The 20,834-nt window shown below is 45.2% G+C and overlaps 1 protein-coding gene across 12 annotated transcripts in view; it reads right to left on the bottom strand.

Moving 5' to 3' along the window:
- c7h5orf24 (chromosome 7 C5orf24 homolog) overlaps window positions 1-20,550 on the bottom strand; it is a 34,004-nt gene extending 13,454 nt beyond the window's left edge. For 2 of the 12 annotated variants that reach the window (XM_072512405.1, XM_072512394.1), the window contains exons 1-2: window positions 20,453-20,550; window positions 1,822-1,861 (exon numbers count right to left, since the gene is read on the bottom strand). In XM_072512405.1, coding sequence (XP_072368506.1) covers window positions 1,822-1,861; window positions 20,453-20,515 — 103 coding nt within the window. In that variant the 5' untranslated portion in view covers window positions 20,516-20,550. Of the gene's footprint in view, window positions 1-1,821; window positions 1,862-10,780; window positions 10,862-16,238; window positions 16,639-16,689; window positions 16,915-19,728; window positions 20,222-20,452 lie in introns of those variants that run through there. The other 10 variants (XM_072512395.1, XM_072512403.1, XM_072512399.1 and 7 more) reach the window with 10 other exon arrangements.
- Between the last annotated feature and the right edge of the window lie 284 nt (window positions 20,551-20,834).

Below are 20,834 nucleotides of genomic sequence, written 5' to 3' on the forward strand. Positions count from 1 at the left end.
GACTTACAGGTAGTGTGATTGACTCTTAACTGCCCCCACTGAAATGGCCATGTAGGCCACTCAGTTCAAGGTCAATTAGGAATAAGCAGCAACTGCTGGCCCACGCAGCGAAACCCACATCCCAAGAATAAGTTTTTTAAAAAATGTACACACAGTCTTGGGCGCAAAACGCCACCTAAAGCACTGAAAAATGGAGTGCTACAGTGACAGAATTCACAGCCAATGTTTTTAATACAGTAAATATGGCACAGACGGGAAAAAGATGCTTAGATTGGCATAGGAGTGTGGAGAGATGACAAATTACGATTTGAAAGTCAAGGGGCTGGATTTTCCTGTCCCCCAGCCAGGTGTTTCCAAGTAATCAGACTCTTAGCTTCTCTTGAACGATCTACAGAATTTAGTTCCTCAGTAATAAATGGCAAAGATCCTCTGAGTCTTTTAAATGTCTGCCTTCCAGGCAGCTTTTTGAGTTGGATAACTATTTACCTTTAAGTACATCCTGAATTTTGATACAACAGAATGGCTTAGAAGCCACCTCAGTTGCCTTGGTATGAGAGTGGAGATACATGTATCTAATTATCATAGAATTTACAGTGCAGAAGGAGGCCATTCGGCCCATCGAGTCTGCACCGGCACTTAGAAAGAGCACCCTACCCAAGGTCAACACCTCCACCCTATCCCCATAACCCAGTAACCTCACCCAACACTAACGGCAATTTTGGACACTAAGGCCAATTTATCATGGCCAATCCACCTAACCTGCACATCTTTGGACTGTGGGAGGAAACCGGAGCACCCGGGGGAAACCCACGCACACACGGGGAGGATGTGCAGTCTCCGCACAGTGACCCAAGCCAGAATCGAACCTGGGACCCTGGCGCTGTGAAGCAATTGTGCCATCCACAATGCTACCATGCTGCCCTTAACTGTCACTTGTTAGTACAGAACCTGAGTATTGCTGAACAGCTACTGCCAGGTTGGCAGTGCCAAGGTGCCTGAGTGGCACCAGCATTATCAGGGTGCCACCCTGCCCAGAGGCCAAGCATCCAGGGGCCTCCAATCACCCCCCCTAAAGTGCCGTGCTGTCTGGTCCCGGATGGTGGGGACCAGTGCTAAACGGTGCCTGGCTGGGGTCTCCGAGGTGAGATTGGTTGATGCCGGGTGGCCATTTGAACTGGCGTAGACATAGTTAAGTGGGCTTTTAAGCTCACTTAACTATGCAAGTCTGGATCCCTCCCAAATTTGGGCAGGATCCAGATTTCGACCCCTCGCAAGATCTGGTTTGATCTTGCAAGGCGTAACGACCATCGGGAATCCCAGGAGAGGCTTCTCCCAGAATCTACCAGCCCCGCCCTGTCCCAATCCCAGCAGGACACAGTTGTTAAATCATGCCCAGGATTTTCAAAAGAGGGATGGCAAGTTAGTAAAGATGTAACCAAAATGCATAGGATCCCAAGTTCACCAAATAGCAATAAAAAGTACCAAATGCTCTCTAAATCACTGGTCACCTGTAATTTCTAAATAATCTAAATTTAATTAAAGACTTCTTTGAAAAAAGCTTACATAATGGGACTGGCAATTATTTGGCTGGAAACACAGCCAGCATGAGCAGTGACCAGACATGTGCAGATTGAACAGAAAGTTTATATATCCATCGGTGTCCTTCCAAAAACTTTGAAGCAGAGGTTCACTTCATCATTCATTTCAAATAACTGGGCAACTATTGGAGGAGGTGGATTCAATGAATTCAACATTATTCCCTACAGAAACCAGAATTTAAATCAGCACTCGTGAATATTAAACAATTAAATTTATACGCACCTCTGTAATTCATATCGAACGTCACAGAAATTGAAATCACCTAGAAAAAGAGATCAAATAAGAAATTGGACATTGCTTTATCTATCATAGGAACATAGGATATTGGAGCAGAAATAGGTCATTTGGCCCTTCGAGCCTACTCCACATTCAATTAGATCATGGATGATTACCTACTTCAATTAGATTTTCCTACACTATCCGCACATCCTTTGATGCCTTTATTTTCTAGCAATCTGTTGATCTGTGTCTTGAACATGCTCAATGGTTGAGCTTCGTCATTCCTTTGGGGTAGAGAATTCAAAGATTCACCACCCTCTGAGTGAAGACATTCTTATCTCTGCCTGTGCTACCATGATGCCCCCACAGTGGGTAGCACAGTTGCTTCACAGCTCCAGAGTCCCAGGTTCGATTCCCGCTTCGGTCACTGTCTGTGCGGAGCCAGCACATTTTCCCCTGCCTGCGTGAGTTTCCTCCGGATGCTACGGTCTCCTCCCACAGTCCAAAGATGTGCAGGTTAGGTGGATTGGCCATGCTAAAAAAAATTGCCCTTAGTGTCCAAAAAGGTTGGGTGGGATTACGGGGATAAGTTGGAGGCGTGGGCTTAAATGGGGTGCTCTTTCCAAGGGCCGGTGCAGACACAATGGGTCGAATGGCCTCCTTCTGCACTGTAAATTCTAGATTAACTGGTCTGCCCTTTATTCCAGGACTGTGACCCCTGGTTCTAGACCCTCCCAGTCAGGTAAAACTGCCTTCCTCTGTCTACTTTGCTGAGTCCTGTATTAATTTTGTAAGTTTCAATGAGATCTCCACTCATTCTGAACTTGAGAGATTAAAGCAAATGACTGCGGATGTTGGAATCTGAAACAAAAACAGAAAATACTGGACAATTTCAGTAGGCCTGACAGCATCTGTGGAGAGAGAAGGGAGCCAACGTTTCAATCCTGGATAATCAGGCCAAGTTGAGTCTCCCCAATCAAGCCCGCCCCACCATTCCAGGAGCTTAAACTTTCCACCTTTCAGGTCAACTCAAAGGGATGTTCATTGTATTTAAGAGGATAAAAGCATGCAGAAGTTTAATTTACAGAAGAACTTTGAAGAGGGCAGCAGTGTTACAGCTTCCAAAAAAACAGGCATTCAGAAAAATCAATTTGATAACCAAGATATTAAAGTTATTATGCAAAAAAGAACATAAATGCTAGTATTCAAGCAGCCGGTGTATTGCAAGTGCCAACAGTGAAAGCGCAAATACAACATGGATTAAAGTATAAATATTTAGTGATGTGAATAGCAACACGCTCCCTTATATCAGATCAGTGTACTATAGCTGCATGTTTAACACTTTCCGAAACCAACCCACATATATAGCTGGAGAAACAAAATCACACAGAAACTAGCAGTAACCTAGATTTGAAGAGTCATATTTGATTCAAAACATTAACTCTCCAAAAATGCTGCCAGATCTGCTGAGTATTTCCAGCAATTTGTTTTATTTCAGATTTCCAGCATCCATAGTATTTAGCTTTTATTACAGCATTATCCAAACTTCTGTTTACTTCTGTCAACTTCATTTTGACATTTGCATTAAAAATTCCACCACTTTCAATTATTCCCCACTGTCTGGCAGGTTCCTTTTGCCATTGTTCTTCCCTGGCTGAGAGGGCAGATGTGTAACTGTTCCCCAGCACCTTCCAGTGTCACTTTTATCGCTAGAAAATCACTCACAGTGGGGATAGTTTCCTGTTTAATTTCCCCCTCGCCCTTTGATAAACCTGATTTCCTGCTAGTGACACAACCAATGTCAGGATCTCTCTTGGACATTCCAAGTTTATTGCTCAGTTATGCAGCTTGTAACTGTTGTAAGGTTGCATGTTATCTCATGAAGAGGTCTAGAAGCATGTATGGTTGAACAATAACATGTTTATTAATAACACAACTATTTATATACATACAGGATACAGTCCTGACTCAGTGCTTTTTTCCTTAAATTTAGAGTACCCAATTATTTCCCCCCCCCCCCAATTAAGGGGCAATTTAACGTGGCCAATCCACCTACCCGGCACATCTTTGGGTTGTGGGGGTGAAACCCACGCAGACACGGAGAGAATGTGCAAGCTCCACATGGACAGTGACCCAGGGCCGGGAGCAAACCCGGGTCTTCGGCGCCATGAGGCAGCAGTGCTTAACCACTGCGCTACCGTGCAGCCCTTGACTTGGTGCTCTCTTCATGTCAGCTTCTACCAGACTTACTAGCACACATTACTAATCCCACGTGACTCTCTACATCATAATGTGGGTGGTACTGTTTCCCCAGTTGCACATTCCCCCTTAACGAGTCCCAAAAACACACCTCACCACCAGCCAACCCCCCCACCCCCGGGCAGGATTCTCCAACCCTTCCCACAAGCAGGATTCCACTGAATGCAATCCTCCTGTGCCGGGTTCCCTGCCGGTGGGATGGGCAAGCCATGAAAAACACTGTGGACATCAGCGAGTCTGGAAGATCCCGCTGGCAGACAATGGCGAGTTGTGTCCACTGCTGGGAAACATGCCGTGGCGGCGGGGGGGGAAAGAATATCCAGCCCTCTTGACTTCACAGATTCAGATGGCCTGAAGACTGACTCTTCCAGGCGTTCTTTTCACATTTGGAAGAGGAGGGGTAGACTCAACTACTTTGAGCTGACTTTGTTTCTCTGGATTTCGGTTTGTAATAGTTTATGTTTCAAGTACTTGGGTGTTAATATCTGGTTTGCTCCTTACACTCCTTAGAGTTGTATTTTTCTTTAGGAGCATAGGAACAGCAGAAGTAGTCCCTCAAGCCTGCTCTGTCATTTAACTGGATCATACTCGACAAATCTCTGTCATCCTTGGTCGGATACCATGGGCTTTTCCCTCACCTTTCGGGTGGAATGTTTGCTCTGTTCTTTTCCTACTTAGTGGGGCCCGTTATGTTCTTCCTAGAAGTTGAGGGTTTCCCTGCCTTATGTTTGGATGTTCCTCAACCTTAAGCTTAATCTGCAGTTTGGTTCCGAATGTTGCGTTGTTTCTTCATGTGCCTCCCTGAATTTTTTTTCTTGGTGAGTTTGTGGTTGCTTCTCTCTGCTCCAGGATCGACTTCATGTTGTACATGTGAGCTTGAAGCTCCATTTTTACTGCTGCAGTTTAAACAGGTCCTATGACAGTAACTGTCTGACTCTGAAGTTCAGGTTTAAACTTTCTGCTACTGCCTCTTCTCTGTATCTTCTGTTTTAAGTGTGTTGTTGCTCATCTGACAGTTTGGCTGGTCTGACTGAAGAAGAGTATTTTCTGCCATCTGCAAAGAAGCTGGAAACCTGCCTCTGCAAAGAGTGAGGACAACTCCAAACTAAAGTCCCATTGAGATCATCAGCAATGGAGGACTTCTCAGGAGTCTCCAATTCAGTATACCGGCTGTTTGGATGTCTTCTGCCATTTTGAGGAGGTTGAGGGGAATACAGACATCTCTGCTCAGGAGAGAAAAGTGTTGATTTTGGATAACATAAGAATTTTGATTATTTGCGTGTTGCCATATAGGAGTGGCTCTTGATCATACCTATGATCAGTGGTTGGATTCCTTCAGGACGATGAAGTGGTGTGCATGTCATCCGTTGCCAAGGGTCTTTTCACCATGGTTCCTGATCCGATAGGACTGTCACACTGGTTCCTGTGTCTAACTTGAAATTTATGAGATATCTTGATAATACATAATTATGTACACATATACAGAATATAGACCGGCCTAGGTGCTATCTTCATGCCAATTTCTACCAGAGTCGCTACATACTACAACTCCCATGTGATTCTCTACATTATAATGTTGTTGCCATTGTTTCCCCAGGCCCACATTAACCCTCACAGTCCAAAATACCCCAATGTTACAACAACAGCATTGAACTGCAGCTGTGCTCAATCACTATGTATGTTTAATCTATACATCATGAAGTTTTCAAAGTCACACAATGCAAGAACACTGCACTTTAAAAAATAATGTCTGAAATGGTCTGAGACACTTTGGCACTCTATAAAAATCCCAACTGTTATTTATAACCATTCACTTGAAGCCGCAACCGGTGGCTCGCTTATTAGAGCAGTAAGCTGGTGGCTATACCAGGAGCTCCCAGATTTAAACCCGAGTCAGCACGGAGTTAACCAATGTCAGTCACAGTAATGGTTGGCTTCAATGATTAAGGGGATGGAGCAATACGAAATTAGCAAGGGTCACGCTACTAACTGCTGGGTGGAGAGTCTAGTACTGGGAGTCATAGACTACCGCCAGACATTTCAGTTGTGAAAGTAGGAAACACTCTTGTTTTACACAAAATGGGCTGAATGATATCAGAGGGTGGGGGGGAAGGAAACAAACACCCCCCTTCTCCCCCAAGTAAAGTTGGCTTGGAGTCGACATGCTCCACACCAACCTGCCCATCAGCCATAAGGCATTATGGAGCTGTTAAACAAGGGCCAAATGACATTTCCACCCCTCACTGGTGAAGAGGTCCTGCCCTCTTGACCTGCGGCCGAATCGATTGATCAACAGCTCCCAGTCCGAGTAGCACCGAGAGCGCATTAGTGGCAGCTACAGGGTCTGCTGGAAAAGGATAAAGGCCCATGGATTTCAAGTAACTTCATTGCAGTGTTAATGTAAGCCTACTTGTGACAATAATAAAGATTATTATTAATTAGTGCGAAAGACAAGGCTGGAGCATTTGTAACTATATTCAGCCAGAAGTGCCGGATGGTGATCCATCCGGGCCTCATCCCAAGGTCCCCAGCATCACAAATGCTGGTCTTCAACCAATTAAATTCAAGAAATGGCTGTATGCACTGGATATGGCAAAGGCTGTGGCCCTGGCAATGTTCTAGCAATAGTACTGAAGACGTACACTCCAGAACTAGCAGTGTTGCCCGTCAACCAATACAGCTACGAACACTAGCATCTACCCAGCAAAATGGAACGTTGCCCCGTTGTTCACTAAAAGCAGGACAAATCTTGCACAACTTATCAGTCTACTCTCAATGATCAGCAATGTGATTGAAGGGGTCATCAACAGCGCTATCTAGGAGCAGTAACCTGCTCACAGACAGTCAGTTTAGGTACTGTCTGACCGCATTGGTTCAAACATGAATAATAATAATAATTATTATTATTATAATCTTTATTGTCACAAGTAGTTTTACATTAACACTGCAATGAAGTTACTGTGAAAAGACCCTAGTCACCACATTCTGGCGCCTGTTCGGGTACACAAGAGGGACAATTCAGAATGTCCAATTCACCTAACAGCATGTCTTTCAGGACTTGTGGGAGGAAACCGGAGCACCCGGAGGAAACCCACGCAGACACAGGGAGAACGTGCAGACTCTGCACAGACAGTGACCCAAGCCGGGAATCGAACCTGGGACCCTGGCGCTGTGAAGCAACAGTGCTAGCCACTGTGCTGCCGTGCCTCCCAGAAAAAGAGCTGAATGCCAGAGGTGAGGTGAAACTTTTGATACCAAGACAGCATTTGACCGAGTATGGCAAAACTGGAGTCAATGAAAATCAGGAGTCATACCCAGCATAAAAGATGGTGGTTCTGGAGGTCAATCATCTCAGTCCTAGGACATCACTGAAGGAATTCCTCAGGGCAGTGTCCCAGGCATAACAATCTTCAGCTGCTTCATCAGTGATCTTTCATCCATCATAAGGTCAGAAGTGGGGATGTTCAACACCATTTGTGACTCCTCAGATGCCAAAACAGTCTCAACGCATATGCAGCAAGTTCTGGACAATATCCAGGCTGGTAAGTGGCAAGTAACATTCGCGCCACACAACTGCTGGACAATGACCAGCTAAAACAAGGAGAGAACCTAACCACCTCCCTATGACATTGAATGGCATTACCATTGTTGAATCCTCGTCTGAAAACATCCTGGGGGGTGGCTACCATTGGTCAGAATCTAAATTGGACCAGCTGTATAAATACTGTGGCTACAATAGCAGGTCAGAGGCTAGAAATTATGGGCGGGATTCTCCGACCCCAAGCCGGGTCGGAGAATCGCCGAGGGGCGAATTCTGCAGCACCGGAGGATCGGCGAGGGCGGGAATCGTGCCGCGCTGGTCGCGTGTCCCTCCCGGCGATTCTCCGGCCCGCGATGGGCTGAAGTCCCGCTGCTGTAATGCCAGTCCCGCTGGCGTGAATTAAACCACCTCCCTTACCGGCGGGACCAGGCGGTGCGAGCGGGCTCCGGGGTGCTGGGGGGGGGGGGCACAGGGGGGATGAGGTCAGCAGCCGCTGACGCTCCTGCGCATGCGCGGACTTCCGCCTGCCGGCGGATTCCCTTCGGCCCCGGCTGGCGTGGCGCCAAAGGCCTTCCACCCCAGCCGGCGGGACGGCAACCACTCTGGCATGGGTCTAGCCTCTAAAGGTGAGGGCTTGGCCTTTGGGGCGGCCCGACGCCGGATGGTTCACGCCACTCCATCCCGCCAGGACCCCCCGCCCCGCCATGTAGGGGAGAATTCTGCCCCATGTGACGCTTAACTCATCTGCTGACTCCCAGAAGCATGTCCACCATCTACAAAGGCACAAAAAAAGAGTGTGATCGAATACTCTCCAGTTGTCTGGATGAATGCAGCTCCAGCAACATGCAAGAAGCTTGACACCATGCAGGACAAAGCATCCCATTTGATCGTCAGTCCATCCAGGGAATCATTCACTCCCTCCTCCACTGACGCACAGGGACTACAGTGGGTACCATGTACAAAATGCACAGCAGCAACTCACCAAGGTTCCTTCAACAGCACCTTCCAACCCCGCAACCTCTATCATCTAGAAGGAAGAGGGCTGAAGACACATGGGAATAGCGCAACCTGCTAGTTCCCCTCCAAGCCACACACCATCCTGACTTGGAAATATGTCACTTTAAATTCACTGTCGCTGGGTCAAAATTCAGGAACTCCCTTCCTAACTGCACTGTGGGTGTAGGTAAGCAATTCAAGGAGGTAGCGGGCAGCACGGTGGCGCAGTGGGTTAGCCCTGCTGCCTCACGGCGCCGAGGTCCCAGGTTCGATCCCGGCTCTGGGTCACTGTCCGTGTGGAGTTTGCACATTCTCCCCGTGTTTACGTGGGTTTCGCCCCCACAACCCAAAGATGTGCAGGGTAGATGGATTGGCCATGCTAAATTGCCTCCTTAATTGGAAAAAATGAATTGGGTACTCTAAATTTATAAAAATTTAAAAAAATTAAAAATTAAAAATTCATGGAGGTAGCTCACAATCACCTTCGAGGGCAGTTAGGGATAGGAAACAAATGCAGGCCCAGCCAGTGAAACCCACACTTCATGAACAATTTAAAAAAAAAATTGCCCAGTAATTGTAATACTTCGGGCAGTAACCCGAGAGGTTTTTTTATCTGAGTGATTAGCTCTGATAGTTTTGTTATTTCTTTGTTCGAAGGGATCTCAGGGCAGTGCTCCATGTGTCCCTCTCCTTGCACTGGTATTTCTCCTGACCCCATTGCGGAAATGTTCGACGGCGGTCTTGGTGTTACGGACATTCAAGCACGGACTTAAGTTGTCGCTAGGTAGCCCCAATCCTCCGCTTTTTGAATGGTCCTGATTGTTGGGGTGGGTTCCCTGGTTCTGCGGGTCGACAGGGCCAGCCCTACCTCCCGGGGCACTCCCCTTGTTTTGGGTGGGTGTGGGGGGGGGGGGGGGGGGGGCGGAGAGGATTTGCCCTGACGGCCCCTTCGCTTTAGAGTGGGGTTCCTTCCTTTTATCGATTGTGATCTGACTATATCCCGTCTCACCTTGGCCTCCATGGTATCTTGTTCTGCTCTGTGGAGATGTTTTATTGCTGGTGGTTTGCTCCATTCGGGGACTCGGAAGATGGAGATCTGATGGCTCGGATTTTTGTTCCTGGCTCCTTTTCTTACTTTCTTCTTATTTTTTATGGGAGAACTTGGGTTGAGATTTGATGTCTGAGACTTTCTTGGGCTAGTGGTGCCTGCTCTTGTTGTTATGCAATGGATATCTGTTCTGTCCTAGGCCCGAGGAGGAGTTTAATTGTGCTGCAAGTGTTAGTGGATTTCTCCTTTAGCTCTGTGATCCTCAGGATTTGTTTTCCCCTCTTACTACTGTTTTTCTTGAGGCTAGGGGAATAATGTAGGTCTGTGTTGATGCCTGTATCCTGTTTTGATGTAGACGGGTCCTGTATCTGTGGAGGGAACATGTTAGGGATTTCTTCCCTGATTCATCGGGTCTTATTTCTTCCCATGCCTGGAATGAGTTCTGTTTTGTGCTATGCCTGTTGTATATTGATGACTTCCCTTTCTGTTTGTTTCGATGCGGCTTACGTCAAACATTGAAAATCTCAATAAAAAGACTGTTTTTTCATTGCAGTCAGAATGCGGAGGAGGTTGTGATGGTGTTCCCGGTCATATTCCCATCTCCATGCATGTTTCCTGGAGGCAGTATCCCAACTGCAGGTAGCAAAGAGGGCGCCAAAATGGGACAATTAGCCCCTCTTCTGGAATTAGATTGCAATTTTTCAGATGGCGAAAGGGCCCCCAGCTGCATCAGGAGCCCGGAAATTGAAAAGAGGCAGGTTCACAGCAGGAGGTCTGAGCCACAGGCCATGTGATGCCTTATTAAATTGCAGTGCTCAAGTCTCCAAAGTAGAAAGCATGCTATTGCAACCACATCATGTAGACTGACATCTCCATTAACATCACCTTTGCTGTGGCACTGTTACGCTCCTACTGATGGTGCCTCCGTGATGCTGCTAAAATTCTGCTGCTGTCGCCTCAGCAGTGCCTAAACTGCGAATTGGGCCGGCAGTTGAACTGACTTCCCCAAAGATGGAACCCAGTCACCATACCTAACTATGGTAACTAAGTACCTTGTCACTGCAGCCCTAATAATTGATTCTAACATTTTCCCTCCTACTGATATCAGGCGAACTGACCTTTGGCTGTCTGTTTGCTTGCACCCTCCATTCCTGGATTGCAGACTTATATTTGCTACCTTCCAATCCATAGGGACTGTTCTGGAAACAAGGAAAGTTTGGAAGATCAAAAACAAATGCATCCACTAACTCTGTAGCTACCTCTTGTGGGGTTCAAGGGCGGCATGGTGGCACAGTGGTTAGCACTGCTGCCTCACAGCGCCAGGGACCCGGTTCAATTCCAGTCTTGGGTGTCTGTGAGTGTGGACTTTGCACATCCTCCCAGTGTCTGCTTGGGTTTCCACCAGGTGCTCCGGTTTTCTCCCACAGTCCAAAGGTGAGCAAGTTAGGTGGGTTGGCCATGCTAAATTGCCCCTTAGTTTCCATAAAAGGTTGGTGGGGATAGGGTGGGGTATTGGGCCTAGGTAAGGTCAGTGCAGACTCAATGGGCTCCTTCTGCACTGTAGGGATTCTCTGATTTGTCAGCTTTTAGTCCCATTCATTTTTCCAATCCTATCCATTTACAAATATTAATTTATTTAAGTTCCTCATTCTCACTAGATCCTTACTTCTCCACTATTTCCGGGATGCTTTTTATGTTCTTCTGCCAGATTAAGAAATGGCCCAATTCTGTGTAAGTGGATGGATTTTGAATGAGTTAAAATTTCACCCGAAGTATTTGTTTAATCTCTGTGCTATTTCTTTATTCCCGGTTATAATTTCTCCTGTTTCTGGTCTCTAATTGGCCCTGGTTCACCCACAAGGAGAGTCTCACAGAGAAACTGAGCTCAAAGAGAGGACACTGGATGATAGGAGGGAAACTAGAGAAGGGCTAGAATTTAGGGCTAGAATTTTAAAGGAAATTTGGACAGTGGGTTAGGAGAACATAGGGGCAACAGTGGCAGACTCAGCTGAATGAAAAATCTTCAGCTTAATGACAAGAAATCCATGCATTTCTAGCACTTGATGTTAGGAATGAAAGAGGAGGAGAGAGGTGAATGTTTTCAGAAGATGGCTTGATCCTAGCATAGCAAGCAATATTGTCAAACGAAAATGGGATCAGATAGTGCTTTTCATGGTCCAGCCTGATCTGGCAGTGAATGGTTTACAACTCATTTAAGAAGTGGAGCAATAAAGAGTCACCGGAATCAGCTAATTAAAAAAAAAATACATTGCTGACTGAAATTAGCTTCATTTATTTTAGTTTCCCAGCAAGTTTTAAAAGAAGACATCATTTCACCACATGGGTCAGTAAGTCATCTCTTATTCTGCAATCCATTGAGTCAAATTTCAAATTGGCACTCAGCAATGGTTCACAATTTTTAAAGGATATGGGAAACATACAATTTACTCCTCTCTTGTAGCTCTCCTTGCACCATTCTTTAACATCCAAGATGACTGACAATAATTAAAATTTATTATCACTCATACAATAAATCCTTGGATACATCACTAAAGGTCAGCAAGATTGGTTTGATGAGAGCAGTGCAGAATAAACAAACTCAACAATTGGGCAGCACGGTGGTGCAGTGGTTAGCACTGCTACCTATGGTGCTGAGGACCCGGGTTCGATCCCGGCCCGGGTCACTGTCCGTGTGGAGTTTGCACATTCTCCCCATGCCTGTGTGGGTTTCGCCCCCACAACCCAAAACTGTGCAGGTTAGGTGGATTGGCCGCTCTAAATTGGCCCTTAATTGGAAAGAAATTGTGTACTCTAAATTTATTTTTTTAAAACACAAACTTTCTCTGCAAACCTGGCAACCAGGTCTAACTCTACAAAGAAGAAGCTTCCTCACCAAACAGCCAAAGCTCGGGCAACACGGTGGTGCAGTGGTTAGCATTGCTGCCTACAGCGCTGAGGACCCAGGTTCGATCCCACCCCAAGCAACTGTCTGTGTGGAGTTTGTACATTCTCCTCATGTCTGTGTGGGTTTCACCCCCACAACCCAAAGATGTGCAGGTTAGGTGCACTGGCCATACTGAATTGCTCATTAATTGGAAGCAAAATAATTGGGAACTCAAAATTATTATTTTTTTTAAATAACAGCCAAAGCTAAAGTTCAAGGGTGAACCGAGGTTTGAAGGACAAATACGGTGGAAAGGGAAGACTGAGGAAATTAAACTCCTTACTGACATTTATGACACAATTCCTTTTTCAAGAGACCCGTATCAATAATAATCTTTATTGTCACAAGTAGGCTAACATCAACACTGCAATGAAGTTACTGTGAAAAGCCCCGAGTCGCCACAGTCCGGTGACCGTTCGGGTACACACAGAGAGAATTCAGAATGTCAAATTCACCTAACAGCACGTCTTTCGGGACTTCAAAAGGACTAACACATTAATATGCAAACATGGCAAGTTTCTCCTCAAAGACATGAACGGCATCAACACCTGCTGGAGAGAGCATTCCATAGAGCTACATACTCAAAACACTGTGGACATGCACCTGCATGACAACCGCCACAACGTAAGCTCCAGCCATTTTCATATCAATGTAGTCTGCTCTCTGCTATTCACGAACCCACCTTTAAGCTAATTATCCTTCATTTACAATTTCTCCAAATTAGTAAACCTACTTTCTATTTCATAACCCCATCTCTTCCATTTTGACTGTATCAAACAAACACGAGTACATTCTGTACTGCCATTTTTTTTTAAAGTGTTCTGGCGATCACCAAGGCCCAGTATTTTAATTATCTTACCTTTCTAACTGTTAACCTCTTAAGGAACATGGTCCCAACCGTTTAACTGTAACCTGTTTCATTTTTGCTTTAACTGCATTTATCCCATTTTCTACAGGCCTAAAACTATTACATACTAAAACATGAACCATTCTCCACCTAATGAAAAGATCTTATGTTTTTTGTGATGTCTATTGACATGTAAATTTGGAGTAGGGATAACTCACCCATTCCCCTGTTCTTCTTGAAAATAATGTAATGGAATCTTTTAAATTCACCCAAGCAGTCAGATCGGGACTTCATTTAACCTCTCAATGGAATGAATACACCTCTGACAATGCAATGTTCTCTCAGTAATGCATTGGAGTGTCAAACTTGGGTTTTGTGCTCAAACTCTGGGGTAGGACTTGAACCTGGAACCTTGAGATTCAGAGGCGAGAATGCCCCAAGCCACAGCTGGCACACACAATGTCAATCAGCCAAACTGGATGATACACACCAAGCACAGGACCACCCAAACAAATTCTCTACTCATAGCTATGCTACAGCACCCGTTCACACAGGGGCCAATTGAAACATTGCAAATACAATCGCAATGCCTCATGAAGGTCTGTTCTACTAATGTCAAGGTGCTGAAAGTAGATGTCCAATTGTGATCAAAATGGTGATCCATCATCAAGACCATCTGATCAACAAGGGCAGCCACTGAGGGAGAATAGTCAGAGAGATGGTAAGAGAGGACAGCTGCTTGAGCCAAAGTTTACCATCACCTCTACCAGCTGATGTCCTCATTGTGGAATAGTCTACACGCTAAGATTGGTTCTACCACAGCCGTAGCCAACAGTGGCAGCTCACTTCCGTCCAGCTATCCACAAGAAAGAATCATCCTCTACATGAGGGTTTGTCGATAGGGATAGCACCATTGGAGAGAGAGAGAGAGACACCCATCCACGCAATGTTGTTGAAACTCAGGAGGTATAAAACAGATATCTGAGGTAACTATTTTTATAATTTTACCTCCCCTAACAGAATTCAGGGGTGGGAGAGAATAAAAAGCAGGATTTAATGTCTTGTTGGCCATTCCACTGGCAGATTGAGGAGTGGTAGGAGGAGAAAGGGGAAGAAAATTAATTTGACCACCTATGCCTTCATAACAAGTTAGAGAATAAATGCACACCCCTCTAAATGGATTTTTGATTAGATGATCCAGACTGAGGTAAATAAGTGCTTACTTTCAACCCCATCATAATTTTCAACATCTCAGCAAGAAGCCTTCAATGTGTCTGGTGTAAAATGGTTTCCTTCAAAAGGCCAAATGAGTTTTAAGCCTATTACTGATTTTCATGATTAGCTCCTGCAGAAAATTGTTAAACAATGATTACATCGCGTTAATTTGATCTCAAAATAGTCATTCCACAGTTTATCTTTTGAAGTTACTAATGGATGTGGCATGAGGTGGAAGATTGTGATCCTCGTCATTTGACTGCAGAGTTATCAGACTTACATTTTTTTTCCACCATAGTATCTTCCTTACTCGCTGTGCACCTAGTTACGCTATTATGTGCTATCCTTTGTGAGCTACAAACAACTATTAAAGCCTTGATTAAAGTGTTCACATTCTCTTTACTTGATGTTCTATGATTACATTTCTGAGAATTATAAACATTCACCCCCAAGTTTGAGCTCCTGCAGGAATTCCTCTTAGGAATCTTTGACTAATCCTAAATGATTTGTACTTTATTACAGTAATCTGCTTACCAACGGTTACTGGGCAGCCCTCAGAGTCAACAATTTTGTTTGGAATCGACTCCAATCTTTGGCTTTGACACATTTAAAACTCAAGTTAATCAAAGTAGTGAAAATGCTCAATAGTAACAAAACAACAGCTTATTAAAATGTTCATACAAATGTGATCGAAGGGATTATTCTAGTTAATAGGAATATCAAGCATTTGATGCTTTCATTGATGCTTGGTTGTTGGAGAAGAACAGGAACAAAGAGATTTAGTCATTCCCTATGTACTTCCTGGCCCACAGGGCACAATTTTAATTCTAAATACTTGGGGTTTGAATACGTTAAAATTCAGGCCCCATTTGATTAATATTTACAGGTCCATTATCTCCCATAGCATCCATCCATGCTTGCAAAAAGCAATTAAACTCTGTGTTGGATGTGGATTATAGCAGCACATGGACTGAGGCAGGTGTAGAGATGGTCCATGTTAAGTAGGCAGTCTTTGTAATGCAAAGATATAAAGATCTGAAGCTCAGCCTGGGTTATGAACAATTTGCTCATGATTCAACCTTGTTCAGTTCATGATTGATCATCATCTCCTGGACAATGATTTGATTCCAAGATTCATAGAATTTACAGTGCAGAAGGAGGCCATTCAGCCCATCGGGTCTGCACCGGCTCTTGGAAAGAGCACCCCACCCAAGGTCCACACCTCCACCCTATCCCCATAACCCAGTAACCCCACCCAACAATTTTGGACACTATGGGCAATTTAGCACGGCCAATCCACCTAACCCGCACATCTTTGGACTGTGGGAGGAAACCGGAGCACCCGGAGGAAACCCACGCACACACGGGGAGGATGTGCAGACTCCGCACAGACAGTGACCCAAGCCGGAATCGAACCTGGAACCCTGGAGCTGTGAAGCATTTGTGCTATCCACAATGATACCGTGCTGCCCCTGATACCAAGACTGGAAGGGAGGAAGAAAAATGGCCTTTCTTCTTAACTCCAGCATCTAATAATAATAATTTGTATTATTGTCACAAGTAGGCTTACATTAACACTGTATTTAGGTGGCTGTGAAAATCCCCTAGTCACCACATTCCGGCGCCTGTTCGGGTACACGGAGGGAGAATTCAGAATGTCTAATTCACCTAACAAGCATGTCTTTCAGGACTTGTGGGAGGAAACCGGAGCACCCGGAAGAAACCCACGCAGACACGGGGCGAACGTGCAGACTCCACACAGACAGTGACCCAAGCCAGGAATCAAACCCGGGTCCCTGGCACTGTGAAGCAACAGTGCTAACCATTGTGCTACCATGCATATCTTGTAAGCCTTCTAGATAACCAACTTGAAACTGGGACTGCCTCGGCAATATTTACATAGCTTCCATTCTAGGTAGACAACAAAGTACAGTCTGCCTAAAATACACTCTGGGCGGCACGGTAGCACAGTGGTAAGCACTGTTGCCTCACAGCGCCAGGGACCCGGATTAAATTCTGACCTTGACTGTCTGTGTGGAGTCTGCACATTCTCCCTGTGTCAGTGCGGATTTCCTCCGGGTGCTCCGGTTTCCTCCTACAGTCCAAAGATGTGTAGGCTCGGTGAATTGGCCATGCTAAATTCCCCCTTAGCATCCAAAGGTTAGGCGGGGGAATGGGCCTCCGTGGGGTGCTCTTTCGCGGGTCGGTGCAGACTCGATGGGCCGACCTTCTGCACTGTAGGGATTCTATGAAAAACAAGTGGTACAAACAAAAAAAAAATCTCTCAAATCACCCATTTCTGCAAGTTTCCATTTTCATTGAATTAACAAGCCTTTTCAAAAGACAGCTGCAAGATTACAGATAGTTTTGGCATTCGATAATCAGCAATATCCGCCTTTAACCTGACAAAAACAATGAATAAAATAGCTTTCCAATTCACTACACAATTACATTTTGAAGTTAAGTGGATTGCTTTTAATGTGATGTGGACATCAATCACATACATTAACCTGATAGAAATTTGCATATTACACTTGATGCCTCCTTGAATGTAACTATTTTTAAAGTCTAGGAGCTTCCTGAACAACTCTGGTCTTGTCTGTACAGCTGGGCCTGAAACAGCAAAGATGGCTGGAAAAGCTGGTAAAAAACAGTATGGATCCGAAAGAAGGTTCAGCCTCATTTGTTGCTCTCAGCACCATCTAGTGCTGGAATATTGTAACTTTGCCTGACAGACTGGGAAGAAATCCCATCTGTACTCCTTAGACCATAATGCATACCTGCTGAATGGACAAAGATGGCCTACTCCACTCCTTCCCTCTCAGATGTGGCAAGATGCCGACCTGCTTTAACAGAGTGTGGCTGGAGCAACACCACAGCAGCTAATACTTAAGCCGGGGGCCCATTTTTATGCCAGCATCAGAACAGCTCTTACAGCCAAACCATAAAATTGTATGTCAATCCAAAATGCCTGCACATAATGCCTGCAAGTAGGCTGTCCCCAGATCTCCCACTCAGTGTGGTCCCTTGTGGAAATTCGTCATTTCCCAGCCTAAACAGGGCTTGTTGCAAAGCTTACCAAACACACAAGCATCAGTTGAGACAAATCCTGATGTTCAAACACAAATGATAATTTCCAACAGATCCTTCACGGGGTGGCACAATGGTTAGCACTGCTGGCGCACAGCTCCAGGGTCCCAGGTTCAATTCCAGCCCCGGGTGACTGTGTTGAGTTTGCACATTCTCCCCGTGTCTGCGTGGGTTTCCTCCGGGTGCTCCGGTTTCCTCCCACAGTCCAAAGATGTACAGGTTGGGTGGATTGGCTTTGCTAAATTGCCCCTCAGTTTCCAAAAAGTTAGGTGGGGGTTACTGAGTTACGTGGATAGGGTGGAGGCATGGGCTTAAGTAGGGTGCTCTTTCCAAGGGCCATGCAGACACAATGGGCCGAATGGCCTCCTTCTGCACTGTAAATTTTATGATTCTATGATTCACTGATATTTCCCCCCACTTTTGCCCTGATGCATCAAGGCAAACTAGCAATTCTAGCACAAGCTAGAAATCAGGTCAGGATCTTTCGGACTTATTTTTCTTACTACATCACTGAGCAGTACTTCTACTCACTAGGCCATGATTTGCCAGAAAGTGCATTAGCTACAGGAAATTTCGGACATGTCTTTTGATTCCAATTTTCCAAAGTTTTTTCATGTTCCCACCAAATCTAAGGACAAATTTGTGAGACATATGCTTATGCTACAGTTCCAACCAACTGCACCTACATCTGTTCTCTTAATCTGTAGCTGCTAAGGGTCCCAAGTTTAACTACATTGATGATTTGACTACAACTCCAGACAGACTAAATCCAATACGACAAAATCTGCTGCCCTTGCATTTGACATTAACAGGGCCCCTTGCTCACAGGACTAGAGAATACGTCCTTAATGCTTGCTAGCCTAGTTCCACCATTCTGTCGTTGAGAGTGTGCAGTATTCATATAAAATTAGTTGGTACTGCATCATTCCTGAACCGTATTACACCTGACCAATGAGGACTCAGCATTCTTATATATTGTGGATAATTTTGACCCTACAATGGGGTCATTTCACCCGTGAGCATGTTTCTCGACAGGGAAAAACCCTTTGCAATGATAACTGTTCTATTATAAAACCCAAATGTTAATGTTTAATCCCATCACAAAATGGGCCTCATTACTCACTTGATCTAAATTTTTGTCCTTTCTCCATTTTTGCTGACTAACCTGCTCACTTATCACACATACCTTTTCACAATGAAGTGGGGTGGGTGTCTAAGTTTGCTTTTTCTATGTTGATAAATATTGCTTTTCAGGGATGTCAGGCAATAACTAACAGACTATGCTTAGTTCATGGGAATGAATGTGTCAAACTGTATTATTAAACATTTAAAATATATATAACCTCAACAATGACGGATTTGTTTTGCTATCGTCCAGCTGTTTGGTCGATTAGTTTTACAGTTTATGCTATGTGACTTGATGGCCAGGCTACCTACCTGCCAAAAAGGTTACATTATTATTATTTGTTTTGCAAACTTTCAGCACAGGCGAGTGATTCAATGGGAAGCATCTGAAACATTACACACACTGACAGCTCCCCACCAGCAAAGGAACCAGCTGCACACTGATGAAATTTCAAAATCTTTCAGGCTTTTTGCGCTCTCCTTCGTTTGCTTATTTCATGCCGATTGTCATTTCCTGCGTGGAGCAGATGAGCGGGACACAAGGCTGAAGCCACATGGAAAAGAATAAGAGAATGTAGTAGCCGCGTCCAAATCGTAGCTGCAGAAGCCACCTGAGGGAATTTACCTGTGTTGAATCCTGCAACCTGCCCCGTTACATCAAGAAAATAAACAAGACTGTCACAAAACGAACTGCAAGACAGGGCGGATTTTTATTTGTTTTGTTTATCAAGGCTCTGGTTCTATTTCCAAAACCGATCGTGGAACAGCAGTCATGAAATCTACACGTTGGCTGCTGTTTTTTTTTTGTTTAAAGACCTAGCCGGACATTGAAGCCATGATCTTACCTGACACAATAGACCCGCGAGCAGCTGATCAGGCTGCTACATCCAGGACCTGGCCGCAGGAGCCGCTTCTCGCTGGCAAGAGCGCTGGAAAGGGTTAAGAGTTAAAAGCCAAGGAAGAACATGGCACAGCTCATCCTGCCATTCCTGCTCCCCGCCCCTTTCTTTTTTGTAAATTCACTCAATTTCCTCCGATCCAGAAGCAGATCTCTCGGTTGCACGCACACACGCCTTTTTTACAAAACTCTCTTTAGAAAAAGATGGTGCAGGGAGGCAGCTTTGGCCTGACGTTTGTTGCTGTTGCTGCTGCTGCTGCTCCTTCCTCCTTCCCCCTTCTCTCTCTCTCTCTCTATCCCTCCCTCCCTCTCTTTGCCGAGCACAGGCGCTGCGATCCCTTTTCAACCTTTATTAAAGCAACGAAAGTCACAACGCGGAAATACGTGCAGCGCAAGCGCACTTCCGCCCCGGGAGAGGGTGCCAGCCAGAAAGAGCAAATAAATAATTAAATTTTAATGTCCAACATTCACTGGCCGCTCCTCGCTCTCCAAAGGTCAGCCTCTCGTGCAAATGTTGCTCTTTTTTATTCGTGATCGCAACAACGTTTTGTTACCCCCCGCCCCCCCTTAAGCATATTTTCCCCCCTGAAAATCGTTCTAATATTTACACCCACAGCGAAGTCCAGAGCCAGCGACACACAGCTTTATTTAAATTTTGCAACGATACGTACACGACACATACGCACGTTTAACACGAGGAAAATGATACGAATCGGGTTGTTAAATATGAGCATTTCCTGTTCGGCTTCTATTTCTGATTTACGACCCAGGTCTTGGGGGGGGGGAGGGAGGTTCATTGTGTCTGTAGCTGCACCTCCCACTTTACACCTCACGGTCAGGCTGCATTTCAGAGAGGAAGCCTTGTCTCATACTTAACTATTGCTTATGGTCAATAATTGTTTCTGTGGTACTGAACAGTTAGTTTACCCTAACCAAAGATTTAAAAATTCTTGACCTCGCTTATAATTCCCTACCGGGTCGGTGCCCCACCCTGCCAATTCAATCTCTGTACTATGTACCAGTTCACGTATTCTGTTCTTCTGAGTCAGGTCT

The sequence above is a fragment of the Scyliorhinus torazame genome, chromosome 7, assembly GCF_047496885.1.
Source record: "Scyliorhinus torazame isolate Kashiwa2021f chromosome 7, sScyTor2.1, whole genome shotgun sequence".
NCBI classification, from domain to species: Eukaryota; Metazoa; Chordata; class Chondrichthyes; order Carcharhiniformes; family Scyliorhinidae; genus Scyliorhinus; species Scyliorhinus torazame.